The sequence below is a fragment of the Abramis brama genome (genome assembly GCF_963993115.1).
Source record: "Abramis brama genome assembly, chromosome: 6".
Lineage (NCBI taxonomy): Eukaryota > Metazoa > Chordata > Actinopteri > Cypriniformes > Leuciscidae > Abramis > Abramis brama.
Genome location: NC_139968.1, coordinates 12,294,208 through 12,308,804, shown reverse-complemented (window position 1 = coordinate 12,308,804; position 14,597 = coordinate 12,294,208). Strand labels below are relative to the sequence as shown.

At 35.8% G+C, this 14,597-nt stretch overlaps 2 protein-coding genes across 2 annotated transcripts; one reads left to right on the top strand and one right to left on the bottom strand.

Annotated features, from left to right (window-relative positions):
* Positions 1-14: 14 nt before the first annotated feature.
* Positions 15-9,569, bottom strand: ssuh2.2 (ssu-2 homolog, tandem duplicate 2). The gene is made up of 13 exons (XM_084116309.1): positions 9,399-9,569; positions 8,965-9,017; positions 8,405-8,494; positions 8,257-8,326; positions 5,423-5,552; positions 5,278-5,338; positions 4,274-4,392; positions 4,135-4,197; positions 3,972-4,060; positions 2,787-2,879; positions 2,587-2,692; positions 1,621-1,728; positions 15-1,265 (listed from the first exon to the last, which is right to left on the bottom strand). Exons 1-13 carry the CDS (start codon positions 9,419-9,421, stop codon positions 1,122-1,124), a joined length of 1,149 nt encoding a protein of 382 aa, XP_083972435.1. The 5' UTR covers positions 9,422-9,569; the 3' UTR covers positions 15-1,121.
* Positions 9,570-12,217: 2,648 nt separating this feature from the next.
* On the top strand, positions 12,218-14,317 carry rpl32 (ribosomal protein L32). The gene is made up of 4 exons (XM_084117971.1): positions 12,218-12,320; positions 12,986-13,086; positions 13,474-13,655; positions 14,141-14,317. Exons 2-4 carry the CDS (start codon positions 12,991-12,993, stop codon positions 14,268-14,270), a joined length of 408 nt encoding a protein of 135 aa, XP_083974097.1. The 5' UTR covers positions 12,218-12,320; positions 12,986-12,990; the 3' UTR covers positions 14,271-14,317.
* The last annotated feature ends 280 nt before the right edge of the window (positions 14,318-14,597 follow it).

The window sequence follows — 14,597 nt, the reverse complement described above, 5'->3', positions numbered from 1 at the left end:
AGACACGCCCACAATAACATTCTGACATGTTTTAATGAAGCGCGCTACAACTCACAGAATTTACAGAGTCCTTAAAGGCACAGTTTACTCAAAAATAAAGTTCCTTCATTTATCCACACTCTCAAGTCGTTGCAAACCCGTATGACTTCCGTGAGACACAACATGTGATGTTCGGCAGAATGAACGCGTCTGTCGACGTTCTCTTGTATAGAAAAAAGGATGCAATGAAAGTGGATGGAGACTCACGCTAACATCTCGTTTTGTTTTGTTTTTGCGCAAGAAAGAAAGTCGTACGGATCTGGAACTAAACTTTGAAGACAGTTTAAAATGGCTTTCTGGCTAAATTATCCCTTTAGGACTATAGGATCAGCTTGTAGTGTGCACACGATGTATGCCTATACAAATTATTGCATAACATAAAATTAAGCAATAAAGAAAAATATGAATAACTACATGTGAAAAAAAAAAATGTAACAGTACACTTTCATAATGGTCTATGTGCGACAACTATTAAAATAAGTATTTCAAAATAACTTGACAGTGAATGTTTTTTTTTAGCAAAAGCGAAGATATGACAGGCAACAATAGTGTAGCATAATTTTTTACACTAAAATAAAAGGTAAAAATAAAGTAAAGCCTATTTTTAAGGTTAAAAGATTAAGATTTCTTTTATAATTAAAAAAAGAAGAAGAATGTGTCATAATTTTCATTATTGTGCATTGAACATTATTAATAAATGGAAGCTTCTTTCTGCCAAGGAATACAAAAAATAAAAAGGTGAAGCTGAATTTATCTCACAATATGACTTTTGTTCTCTCAATTGCGAGTTTACAGGTACAGCTCATAATTCTGTCTTTTCTTCCCTCAGAATTGCAAGTATTTATCTTACTTTTTTTTTTTTTCAGAATACAATTCGGACTTTGAATTCGGACTAAAACAAGCTCAGATCTCACAATTCTGAGGGGAAAAATAAGAATTGTGAGTAATAAACTCGTAATTGAGGAGAAAAGTCCCAAATTTAAGATATAAAAGCATGTTTTTTTTAATTTGCCTACCATTTTACTTTGTAATGATTACAATTATAGCTCATTTAACATGTGACAGTGGCCTATACAGCATGTTTAAAGGATGGAGCAACAGCAGCATTTAGCAGGATAATCCTTGGTGTAAACTTTGTGTTCAGTACCATATACAAAATAAATGTAGGTTTTTTCATTCCAGGTGTAATGCACTCGTGTGATGGGAATTAGCTCAATGGTCTGCCTCTGGAAAAAAACACACACACACACGAGGTTAGAGCTTATGCTTTGTCTCTAACTTTCTGTATCAAATGCATTTTAATGTCCAGTTCTCTAGAGAAGAGCATGGTATGGTTTTCTCCGTTTCTTTTCAATATTCGTGTTTAGTTTGTTTAAATATATGGGAATATTCAGACTGCTTGACAGTATGACAAACAACATGCTATTGACCGCAAGCTCTAATCCTGTTTCTTTAAGGATTCCATGGGAGTGAGGCAACGGGAAAAGGTCATTTCATTAATTCCCAGAAGAGTGGAGGCTGAGATGTGGCCTTAAAGAGACAGAAGCACTGATTTGTATTATCAGATGAATGATACTCAACCTGTTGCAGAATATTACAGGTGGTGGAGAACTGAGCCTGATGTTCCCTCACGGCACTTTCAGACGCTGCGTTCACAGAGCTGTCCGGGAAACCCACGACTGGATAGACCTGGGCAAAGCCAAACAGGGTTACGTTGTAAAGTAATTGTTGTAAATGATTCAATTTGAAGATGTTTTAAAGGGGTCAAATCATGTGTTTTTTATTGCATTTTTTCCACTTAATGTACTTTAGTATAGTACGGAATGTATGGAAATAGTGCTGAGGTCCAACTAAAGATATACTTAAGTATATCTGATGCTAAAGTGGAACTATTGCAAGTATACTTCAGGTATATCTTGCATTTAAAGACTGATATTATACAGAAATCACACTATCCTTACTAATAGTGATATTAAAACACATTTTTAGGCTTAATATTAAGAAATGTGCATTGTGCAATAAAGAAGTACTCCAAATAAAGTTTAATAATAATATTTATTTCAGTAAGACTCAAGCAATACGTCAGTACATATGTTAATGGATTTGTAGTATACTTAGTATGAAATACTTATGAATACTTATTTTTTCTTAAATATCGCCATTTAAGGGTTATTTATTTTTTTTTTTTTCAGTTTTAGTTAGTTTTAGTTTTTATTTATGTCCAGTTAATAATTGTAATGCTTCAAACTTGTTTCAGTATATTGTCAAGGCAACATTTCTAATTTTTGTCTAATCTAAGTTTTTAATCTAATATTTGGATTTAATTTTATTTCAGCTTTATTTCAATTAACAAAAATGTTTTTAATAGTTTACACAGCAGATTTCAAGTTTCTGAACACCTAACAGACATCATTAGCGTGTAAACGGTCGTATCTCAAATATACATATGAATATATACACAATCTCAGATCTCAAATAACCTAAAATAATAACCTAAAATTCAGAATAACAAAGGCATCATGAGCACCATGATGTTTTTTTGCTCACCATTTTACCCATATCAGTTAGAAGCTTCTCTCCAGAAATTTGGTCGAGATATTCAACGGGGAACCCAGAACGCTTGTCAATCACAGCAACATGAATGTTGTTCTTCCTGAAAAGATAAACGTGTGGAGAAAAAAGCATGAATAAAAAAGTACATAAGCTTGTTTGTGCTGATTAGTGGTGCTAACTGCACGTCTTCTCACCATGTGATTTTAAGTTTGATGAAGCAGAGGAGCTTTCCTTTCCCTTTGCATGTGTTGCAGGTAATTGAACCGACTCCTCCACAGGAATGACACCTGGAATACAGATCATTTAACACACCGTTTACATTTCTGTCATTAAGGTTCTTTTTTCATTGTAATGTTTCTGGCAATAAGGAGCTATGTCTTGTATGATGGGTAAATACCACATACACAAAGCAAGATATCTTACATTTAAACCCAAATGTTAAGTATTTGTTTTGTATTTATGTTTACTATTATAGAAAACTCGACATTTTGAGAAATAAACTTGATATTCTGACTTTTTTCTCGGAATTGCATGTTTATATCTCGCAATTCTGACTTTATAACACGCAATTGGGAGATACAAATTCAGAATTGCATGATATAAAGTCGCAATGCAAATCTGAGGAAAAAAGTATTTTTTCCCTTAGAATTCGACTTTATAACTCGCAATTTCGAGTTTATATCTCACAATTTGGAGAAAAGATGTCAGAATTACGTGATATAAATTTGTAATTGTGTGTTATAAAGTCAGAATTGCGAGAAATAATGTTGCAAATGCGTGTTATAAAGTCAGAATTGCGTGATATAAAATCGCAATTGCGAGTTTATATCTCGCAATTCTGACTTTATAACACGCAATTGTGAGTTTATATTTCGCAATTCTGACTTTATAACACGCAATTGGGAGATTTGAAGTCAGTCTTTTTTTCTTAGAATTGGACTTTATAACTTTATTATATCTCACAATTCGGAGAAAAGATGTCAGAATTGCGTGATATAAATTTGTAATTGCGTTTTCTAAAGTCAGAATTGCGTGAAATAAATTTGTAATTGTTATAAAGTCAGAATTGTGAGATATAAAGTGGCAATTGCGAGAAAAAAGTCAGAATTGCAAGTTTATTTCTCGCAATTCTGACTTTATAACACGCAATTGCGAGTTTGTATTTCGCAATTCTGACTTTATAACACTTTATAATAGCATTTTAAAAATATAAAGAAAATGGTTCCATTATAAACTACCTTTTGTGTAATGGAAAGATTCCATGGATATTAAAGGTTCTTAATGGAACCATAAATGCCAATAAAGAACCTTTATTTTTAACAGTGTAATGTTGCATTTTTGTTGAAATTTTAATTCAGAACCAGAGGTTGACTCCATACTTAATCATGCCCGAGCCCCGACACATCGTACAGTGTCGCCGTTCACTGGACTGAGTCCAACCCGTGCCACTACAGCCTCCACATCGAGTCTGTAACAATAGAAATATTATAATGAAAAAATAGAGAGAACGAAATATTAAAAACGTCATGTCGTCATACTTACCCTGCCAGAATTTACGCATCTTCCACATGCAGATCTTCCAAGATTCAGGCATGAATGGCAACCCTAAAACAACGAAAATGAATTGTTCATTGATGAATTGTTCATTGAATGTGATGAATGGAGGACTGAAATGTGTTACTTTGACAGTAGACGTGTGAGGAACGCGGACGGCTTTCTCGCAGTCTTTAAAGAGGGCCGGGATGGGCACAGGAATACTCCACGGACCGGGGGGCACTCCGAATCCATCCACCACCTGACCTGATCAGTCAATCAAGTCACATTCAATATATATAATATATATACATATACAAATGAGTGCTGTTAAGGTCCCGATATACTTCAAGTGAAATTTAAGAATGAACCGGTGTGATGGGAACTAAATCAGGCCAAAAATTTGTTTGGAGTTCAAAACTGCTTGCCAAACTTTCCGGAAAAGTTTGCTCCGGTTGGTAAAAACTTTTAAACTACCATTGGTTGGTCGTAATAGGTGGGTGTGGCTCTGAGGCTCCGCCTCATATATATATATATATATATATATATATATATATAGGGACCTTTAATCTCACATTTTATGTCAATCACGTTTAATCAATGCAAACATTAAAATCTGTAATATATTTTTATAATTTAAGACAAATTTTTACATTGAATCTCTAAATGAATGTAGAAACAACATAAATATATGTATATTGTAAAATTTGGAGGGCTTTTTCCTAATTTTAAGGGAATGAAATGAGCTATTTTAGCCATTCAACATTGTTGTATGGTTGAAAGCCATAATGTTTAACATTTAATAGGCTTATAAAATCTTATAACAAGTTTTTATTTAAGTGAACTTGAAACAATCTTCTTATGTTGTAATAAATGTTACATTTATCTGTGCCTTTAATATATGTTTCTGACTCTGTCAATATCAGCTCTCAGTTTGAATGAGATCTGTCAGTACATTCTATTTTGCGCATTACTTTTCACAACAAGTATGAAAATTACTAGTTAAAACATTTGGTGTACACTTATTTTCGCACTTAATCGTTGAGACAAGTATATTACTGACAGAATCAAAAACAGGCAGCCAGTGTGTGTGTGTGTGTGTGTGTGTGTGTGTATATTAGTAGTTGAGAATGAAAATGTGACTCTGCTCACCATCGTATGGTTCACTGTCCCACTCTGTGGTTCTAGACTCTGTAAAAGTCTCCAACCGGTACTAGAAGGACAAACATTCAGCATGTGTGAGCATGGCATCATATATATACAGTTTGACATGATGCTTGTGAATGCTGATGCTGACCCGATATGTGTTGAGGGACTGCAGGTCTGTGAACACCATCTCTCTGACCGGTTTAGAGCCGTAACAGCATTTGCTGGTGACATATTGTGTGAAGGCCTCCTTTGCCAGTTCCTCATTGATCGCAGGAATTCTGAGGACATGACGTGAACTTTAGCATGTGAACTTTTGACCAGTCATTTATCAGGCATTTGACTTCAGGAATTTCAACATGGAAAGGCCATTTTAACCAAGCCAGGTTTAACAACTTGAGGGTGAGTAACTGATGGCAGAATTTTCATTTTTAGGTGAACTATCCCTTTTTACGGAGCCCTGCACAAGACATACAGAAAAAATTATTGTTAATCGTGCGCATGACATCATAATACATTCCGTTGTTTTGCTAAAACGTGCACATAATTTACTAATTTGTTCCCTCCTTTTAAAGGGATACTTCACCGATTAGCATTAAGCTTTGTATCAGTTGAAACCCGGTAGTATTTTCGAATGGCCGTGCTTCCCTCCCTCATGTCCCCCTGAGACGAGAGATTTCTGTATTGTGTGTCTGGAAAAAAACCTCAGATGACGCAAAAATCGTCATTTATCGTCATCAGAGGCTTTTTAGTCCAGAGGCGAGAGACTACAGCCCGTAGGAGGAGCTCGTCCCGCATGTCTTCAACCCGCCCATAGGGGGAGCTCACGATAAAACGCCGTCTTTTCAGTTTCGAGTCGACTAGTAGCCTAGTTGTATCATTTCTTCCGATACTGCCCTCTGTAAACGGTAGGCGTGGCTTGGGAGTGGCCTCGTAGGGCAGCGAATCAAGTGCATTCTGGGAGTTGTTGTCTTTCATCCACATGAGCCAAAAATACATTTTCTGGCTTTTCTCAGTCTAGAAGGCACCAACTTCTAAAATAAGTTCACATTTCTACTACATAAATGACCCAATTTAAATACACGTTCATCTTTCCAGCAGTGAAATATCCCTTTAAGTAAATCGTGCGTACAATATAATAATTTGTTCCCTTGATTTACTAAATCGGGCATACAATTTACTAATTTGTTACCTCATTTTAAAGTCAAGTTTTTAATGTTGTTTATATGTCTGTAGTGTTTTTAATGTGCTTTAAAGGCACACTATGCAAGATTTGTACCTTAATATAACAGCTTCGAAATCATTTCGATGGTAAACGAACTCGTAGTAGGGCGAACCATTCGGCTGGCAAAACCAGCAATGCAGGTTTGAGAGGTGGCGCCCCGACAAATCTCGCGAGAATCACGACTTGCTTTACGGCACGACGTCACATACATCAACAGCATATGAAGCAGCCTCTATGGAAGACACTAGCATGCATTTCAGACGTGAATCATGGCAGAGTCGACGAATAAAACGAAGAAAGCGCGGTCGGAAGAGTGCAGAGACGCCTCTGCGTGAGTGGTATTTACAACAGTAACGTTAAATACAAGCACTCCACAGCGACTCTAGGGGTCACTGTTTGAGAAAAACGGAAACTGCATAGTGTGCCTTTAAGACAAACCATGTGTAAATTCATAAGTCGACAGCATTGCTGAGTATTTTCTCTTCAAAACTGCAGTGAACCAAAGACGGTCTCAAAAACACGGTTTGAAATCGCTGGTGTTTCTGACGTCACAAACTACCTTGTAACCAATCAGAACAACGAGTGATCGTCAACGAGTGGATCTCAGAGATGGAGCGAGTGAGTGGAGGCGGGGCTCATTTGCATAGTCATAGAACCGTGAAAACTAAATGAGGAAAGGGTGTAAAGTTACATTCGAACTATTTTACGGCATGGAGATTTTTTTTCAAGGAAAAAAAGTTTAAATATGTCATTTTGGTGATCAAATATAAGTTTTAAGGGATACAATTATTGACTACAGGGGGAAGTCGCACGATTTACTTTTTTTTCCTGCATGTCATCATGTGCGGGGCTCCGTCACTTTAACTGAAATAAAATAAAATGTACAAAAATGTACAAATAAATGACGAAATTTTATTTAGGTAGTTTCCAAGGCAACATTTCTCATTTTCGTTAAAGTACTAAAAAATAAAAAAAATAAACTAAATTTAAACTTAAAACTTAATACACATGTAAAATAAATAATAATGACAAAAACACACAACCAAATTATGAAAACTTTAACTAAAATTCAAATTCAAATTAAAACTGAAAATATAAATATAAAATCTTTATAAAAATGCATTCATTAAATTAGCAATAATAATTTATTACTTTTCATTAGCCTTACATATTTATTTATACATTTATCATAATGATTTATGTATACAGTTTATTTCCTATTCCAATATGATCAGAGGGGCTGATCGATCATAAAATGTCTTGCTGACTTCTTCTTTCTTTTACCTGGTTATGCTGCATTTAGATATATTGCACTACTAATTATGAGTCTATGCTGCAGGATACATGACCAACCATTGGTCTAGTGTTCTGACAATGACAAAGGAACAAGGTGGAGTTAAATAAATAAATAAATAAATAAATAAAGATTTGCCTCTTTCATGAATTCATGCCATGACAAGAAAACCAGTCAGGCAAGGCAGGAGCAATCATCAACATGTCCAAATACAGGAGACAACTAAAATCAAATCATCAGCTTGGAAATCATAATTGCAAAGTGATGTGCATTAAAGTTATTTTTAACGAAACAAAATAGACACATTGGGCAATATTTCTTTCTATTTTCCACTTACTGAGGCATTTTAAGCCCTGATGCACCAATAAAGAGAGTGAAGAATGTGCTCTAGATTTATAATAATGTGTATTTTATCATTCAAGTGATTAAAACTTTGATTTTATTGTGTAAGTGCTGCGGTTCTTACTCAAAGCGTCGCTCTGGAGCACTGGATGGGGCTTGAGGCTGCGCCGATCCAAAATCTGACGGCGGAATGACTGTGGATGTAATAACAAATCCAACATTACCAACATTTTGCTCTCCGTTTCAAATGAAGCTACTGAAATTGTTCTCACCATTAGGCCCCAAACTTTCATATCCAGGAACAACAGGCATTAAATCTGCAGGAGGAGCCGTCGCCACATCGCCTGGCACAGTGTTCGGGTCTGTTTAATGTACATCACAAATTTATTTCACCCTACTGTCTTCTTTAAACATGTTTTAAAGCTGTAACTGTGTTTTTCGTGCAATGAGGAAACAGTAGAAACGTAAACGGGAAACATGCTTCTCGAATATTACGCTAAAAGAAGCTTTGTTTAAGTGAAAACGGGGTGACCTATATAAGGTTTTTATTATGTGATGTGGTTATGTGGGTTGCACTTTATTTTGGTTATCCTTGATAGAGTGTAATTTTTTAAGTAATGAGTAATAATTAACTACATTCAGCACTTACTAAATAGGGTTAGGATTAGGATTACATTTTGGATTAGGGTTAGTTTAGGCATGTAAATATGTATAATTTAACGTTTAACAAGGACATGATAAAGTGTTACCTATAAATGTGTATACAACTGCTCATGTAAGACGGTTGTTTAGGGATATTTGAGTAAATCTTTTGGAATTAATTTTTGATTACCTGCATAAGGTTCAACAGGGCATGATGGGCCAGTGTGGACTCCATCCTGGTCACTGTAGTAAAACCAAAACAATAGGCTATGTTTTTATTAGCCCACTACCACATATGCAAATGCAAATTACAAAGAAAGAAAGAAAGAAAGAAAGATAGAAAGAAAGAAAGAAATAAAGAAAGAAAGAAAGAAAGAAAGAAAGAAAGAAAGAAAGAAAGAAAGAAAGAAAGAAAGAAAGAAAGAAAGAAAGAAAGAAAGAAAGAAACTCAAATGACTCGTTGCCTTAATTTAGTTCGTCATACATTTTTATCGCTAGATTGACGAGATAACACTTTTGCACGATGTTACGTTTATGTCAATACATAATTTCTGGCGATTCTCTGCTAAAACCAGCATCCAAACGGACTTCTCTTCATAATTTCGTTAAGTTTGTCGACCATACCTCAGGAGATGCGTCCTGTCCATTTTCCTTCCTTCAGCGCGATCCACAAATAACTTTCGTTTTGTGAGAAGCGAGAGTTAATACGGAAGAAAGCGGAAGAGCAGCACTGTAACCTGAGATTTTTACATCATGAAGCTAATATCAAGCTGAGACTTTTAGAGGACATTTGACATGGCAAACATCAATATTTTAACTCCCTAGAGACTAGGCTATTACTTTGTAAAGAAAAATTGTGATTATTTGTTTATGCTTTAACATCAATAATTGAACGTCGAGCCACAGTAGCCTAACAGTGTTGACTTCATACAGATGTTTTGTGTACCAGCATGTATTACGGTTATTGGAATGAAGCCTTGCTATAACGTGTCTTTCAGGTTTAGCAGTTTTTTTTTTTTTTTTTTTTTTTTTTTTGTGATAGCAGCGCTAATTTATGTAGAGGACAAACAATTCAAAAACAAATATTAATTTCAATTAGACTTACATTTTTATCATTATTTTTGTCACTCTTCAAAATCAATTGGTTGGCCAGTTGGCCTACTAATAATCAATGTAATCCTGTCATTGATGCAATCAGTTGTGTTCAGAATAGGCTGCTGTTTAATAGCACTGACATTGTGCAATGATGATTCAAAACAGCAGCTCACATGACCTCGTTACTTAAATTTTTAATACAGCAAGATAGGCCTATAAACTGAGTTTGCAGTTTTTGTATAAACTGTTCAAACTCATCAAATGGACAGTAGAGTTGAATGCATTGCATTGTGGGATAGCCTACTGCGCCCGAAATCGTGTAGTTTGAGTAGGTACATTTGAATTTGAATTTACTTCGCGACAGTAACAAAATACGCTCTAGTATGAATAAACGTAATATGATTGAAATTCGAACGTATACCCGCCATGTTGTTACTGTCACATGACCTACAAGCCTCAGTCGCTTCATTTCCATTCATAAATCTTTTCCCGTGGCCTCGTGGGATAATGTCCACACTTATTCTCACTGGAAGTATTAGGTCATCCGGGTACTTTTTGCCTACTCTTATGAGTAGGCCTACTGTGAATTCTGACATACTTATTTTGTCACATAGGCCTACTGTTTTTCGCCTATATAGCAGGAAAGTATGTGATTTTGGATGCAGCCAACAAGTCAGCTGCCTATAAGCTTTCAGATACAGGCAGCCATTGTTTGAGTTCAAACAAAATGTGTTTTTTTTCATGATTTGGTAAATTAATTTTAAAAGTGCCTTGAAATGCGCAGCATTATTCAATGTGTTGACGTTATTTCCACTGAAACAGGAAGACAGGGCGGGAAATATTGAACAGCGCCTCCCCTTTTTAAAATAGCCAATAGCGTTTAGTTTATATTACAGCTTGGTAAAGCCGCAGTTTCCTCCAAATCTCTAACCGTTTCTCCTCCATATCGCTTTACAATATAGCATTCTGTGCAGAATTCAAATGGGTCCGATACGTTTTGTGGTCTGCACCGACTCGCGCATATGACCCGCTCTGTGCTATCGTGTCGCGTGACACTAACATGAAACCGGACTTCTTTCACCCCAATGGAAAGCATATTTACACTGTCTGAATCGTTCCCTATCCCCTATATAATGCCATTCACCATGTAGAAAATCGTAAATGTGTGAACAAGTGACCGATTTCAGCCTATAGTGTAGGGGGCGGGGCTTCAGAATCTAGAGAGCATTTGATTGGACAGAAAATCTGATGAGAATCTGAAGTGCAGAGTGATGTCATCAAAATCATTGATCCGTATAGAGTGGTGCAGGAATGACGTCACTTTGTAGGCCAACCGGCAGTTGGCATCACGCTGGTTCCCTCGACAAACACCCAATAGGATTTTCCCATAGGCTTTTGGATTATCGCTAAAAACAAGCTCTGTGATCAACAAAAGTTTATGATACTTACACGTTTTTGTCCATCGAGATAATTATCACAGATGAACACAACTTTTATGAATTTTGAAGCCTGAACGCAGTTGCTAGAAGTAAAAAGCTAAAAGCAGGCTATAAACGAACTACACCACGGTTCCACGACTTTAATGTCACCATCATTACCCTGAACGTTTGAGTTAAAGTAGTTTGTAAGAGCACAATTATAAGCATAACGGCATAATTAAAGCATAATTAAAAGTGGACTGAGTTTATCTGTTTGGCGTGATGATGTTTAATCTCCTCGACTGCCTCTATTTAGCCACTTGTTAGCAACTGCCTTTTTCAAGACATGTAACAGCTTCAAAAAATCACGAGTGGGGGTAATATTGATGTATTTTATGTTGTGGAATAAAACGTGAAATTATCTTGAGCTTGTATTCACCACATTCACATACCTTATTTCAGCCATTTAACCAAAACCCCATTCAAAAAAACCCAATTGAATTCGGGACGATGAAGTGCTAAAATGCGCTTTTAGTCATACCTGCACCACTCTAATGGCAGAAGTGAGAGACTGTAAGTTTTGAATACTCCAAAAAACTTTTGATTTCATGGGGACTTCTTTTTTATTGCTGAGGTATCACTAAAAACACACATGAATAAACACAATTGCAATTAAATGTACATACTTAATATAGTACATATAACTTGGGATGAAAAGAACCATTTGTACAAAGAAAGGGGAAAAGTTTAAAAGATTTTTAAAAATATTTGTTTTAAGCTTAAAAATATGTTTTATTTGGTAAAATTTATGAAATAATTTGAAACATAATTTTCCCTGCTATATTAAACCCAACATCTACACTTAAAAACTACATCCATGCTGCAGTTTGACAACAACACACCAGCGGCAATGTTGCGCACGACCACATTTCAGAGCAGGAGCCACTTCCGGCGCCTGATGTTATTTCCAGGCCGTTACTACGTCACTTCCTCCTCTTCTTCAGGACTGTCTTCGGTAGAGGCAGGCCGAACGGTGAGCGGAATAAAATCTCAATTCATCCTTTTACATTCTGATGAAAATGAACGTTTCGTAGTCCATATCGCTGTGTTAGTGTTCACTGCACGCAAATGTGCTGATATTGCGGCTCGTAGAGCGATATTATGTGCGGTATTTATATGAATGATCACACGGGGTTTGTACATGGCGGCCATTGGTGTGATCTGCATGAAACCCTGAAGTCACAGAATATAATGAATACTGCTTTGCTAGCTTTAACATTACAGCAGAGTCCCATATAATTAAAAATTGAAAAATGTATTAATACTTTAATGCTCAATATGAGCGTCCGTCCAGTATCACGCATGTTATGTTTAGTAACGTTACTTGTGCTAGTTGCATGTGTTGTGCATGATGTTTAGCGTATATTTTAGATTTCTGCCGTATTTTTAAACGATAAGTTTTGCTTTAAACTTGTATCTTATCGCGTGTTTTAGTTTAACTTGTTTTTTGTTGACATGTCTAAAAACAATACTGGTTGCTAGCATTGCTAACGTACATGCTACATGTCAACGTTGATTGCTTTAGTCAAAAAATATTGTTCAGAGTCATTGTTCATCAATAATGGTTCGTAAGTTATATAAATGTTTTTTTTTTTTTTTTTTAATGTCTGATTCATTGTTGCTTGTTCATTTTTGTAGGCATCATGGCAGCCCTCAGACCCCTCACCAAACCTAATATCGTCAAGAAAAGGACCAAGAAGTTTATAAGACATCAGTCGGACCGATATGTCAAGATCAGGGTAGGAAACCTGGAATATCAAGGAATTTGTGATTTAGAGACTCGGGAAAAGCTATGGAAATTCACCTTATATATTTTGTAAACAATTTATCCATGCATACATTTGATCCATTGCTACTGCCTTAACGTAATTTTTAACACTACAATACTTAATCATCTTTTTTATGAATGCAATGTGTATTTATGCAAGATGTATTGCATACTTGCTGCAAGTTCTCTGATCATCTTTGAGCAGTAGCATTTTTTTTCTTTAAGTGCAGAAAGTGTTTTTTAAATGTAATAGCTGTCCAAAACCTATTAAAGATCATATGTAGCTTGATATAGTAGATGACTCAATTAATTTAGTCTTTTAAATCATTCACGGTCTAAAATAAATGTGTATCTGTAGAAAAACTGGAGGAAACCCAGAGGTATTGACAACAGAGTGCGCAGACGCTTCAAGGGTCAGATGTTGATGCCCAACATTGGTTATGGAAGCAACAAAAAGACCAAACACATGCTGCCCTCTGGATTCAAGAAGTTCCTGGTCCACAATATCAAAGAACTTGAAGTCCTCATGATGAGCAACAAGTAAGAGCAGAAGGGTTTTGCTACTTTTATATCCAATGTGAATTTGCTTTGATTATTGCATGTTTTAATATGGTGGTTCTTTGTGGTTGAATGTGTAACTAATATCAGAATGATCTGTCTCTGCGATCATACCTGCTGAATTGTCCGTATTCATCCCAGGTGTTGAATTCAGAGAAATATCATGGCGGAGGAAATACCCATTCTACCTCTAGCTCTTGCCATAGCCAGCAGGTGGAAGATAATCTGCTACAAGTGACTAGTGCTTGTATCTGAGTCTCTTCGAAGTATAACTAGGTCCTGTACTAGAGTATAACAAGTGTAACAAGTCTTTTTTTGGGGGGAGGGCAGCAATGTTGCGTTCTCATAAAAAAAAAAAAAAAAAAAAAAAAAATATATATATATATATATATATATATATATATATATATATATATATATATATATATATGAATTTGTGTAACCTTAAGGTTTTTCTTTCTCTCTAGGACCCATTGTGCTGAGATCGCCCACAATGTGTCCTCAAAGAACAGGAAGCTGATTGTGGAGAGGGCCGCACAGTTGGCCATTAAAGTCACGAACCCCAACGCCAGACTCCGCAGCGAGGAGAACGAATAATCTGGTTATCTTGTTGTCTTTTCAATAAAGTGAAATATAAAACCATATTTTCTAATATTGTCATTTCTTTTTGTTTAGATGATTTGTTACTCATGTTTAAGACTATGCCCTAAAAGTGTGTACTGTTTTTGTGAAGGTAAGTGTAGCAGAATAGTGCGCAAGCTTTGGGACATGTACTACTTTGTCGTAACTGCATCTTTAACGGATGGCTGTCGCTTGGTTCATTCGTTTAAACTGCCCTGTCAATCATCTTGTCACGTTAAAATCCTCCATTTCAATTTCCTGCTGTTTCGGAGAGAAATGTTGGAGCACGTTGATCTGTAGTCG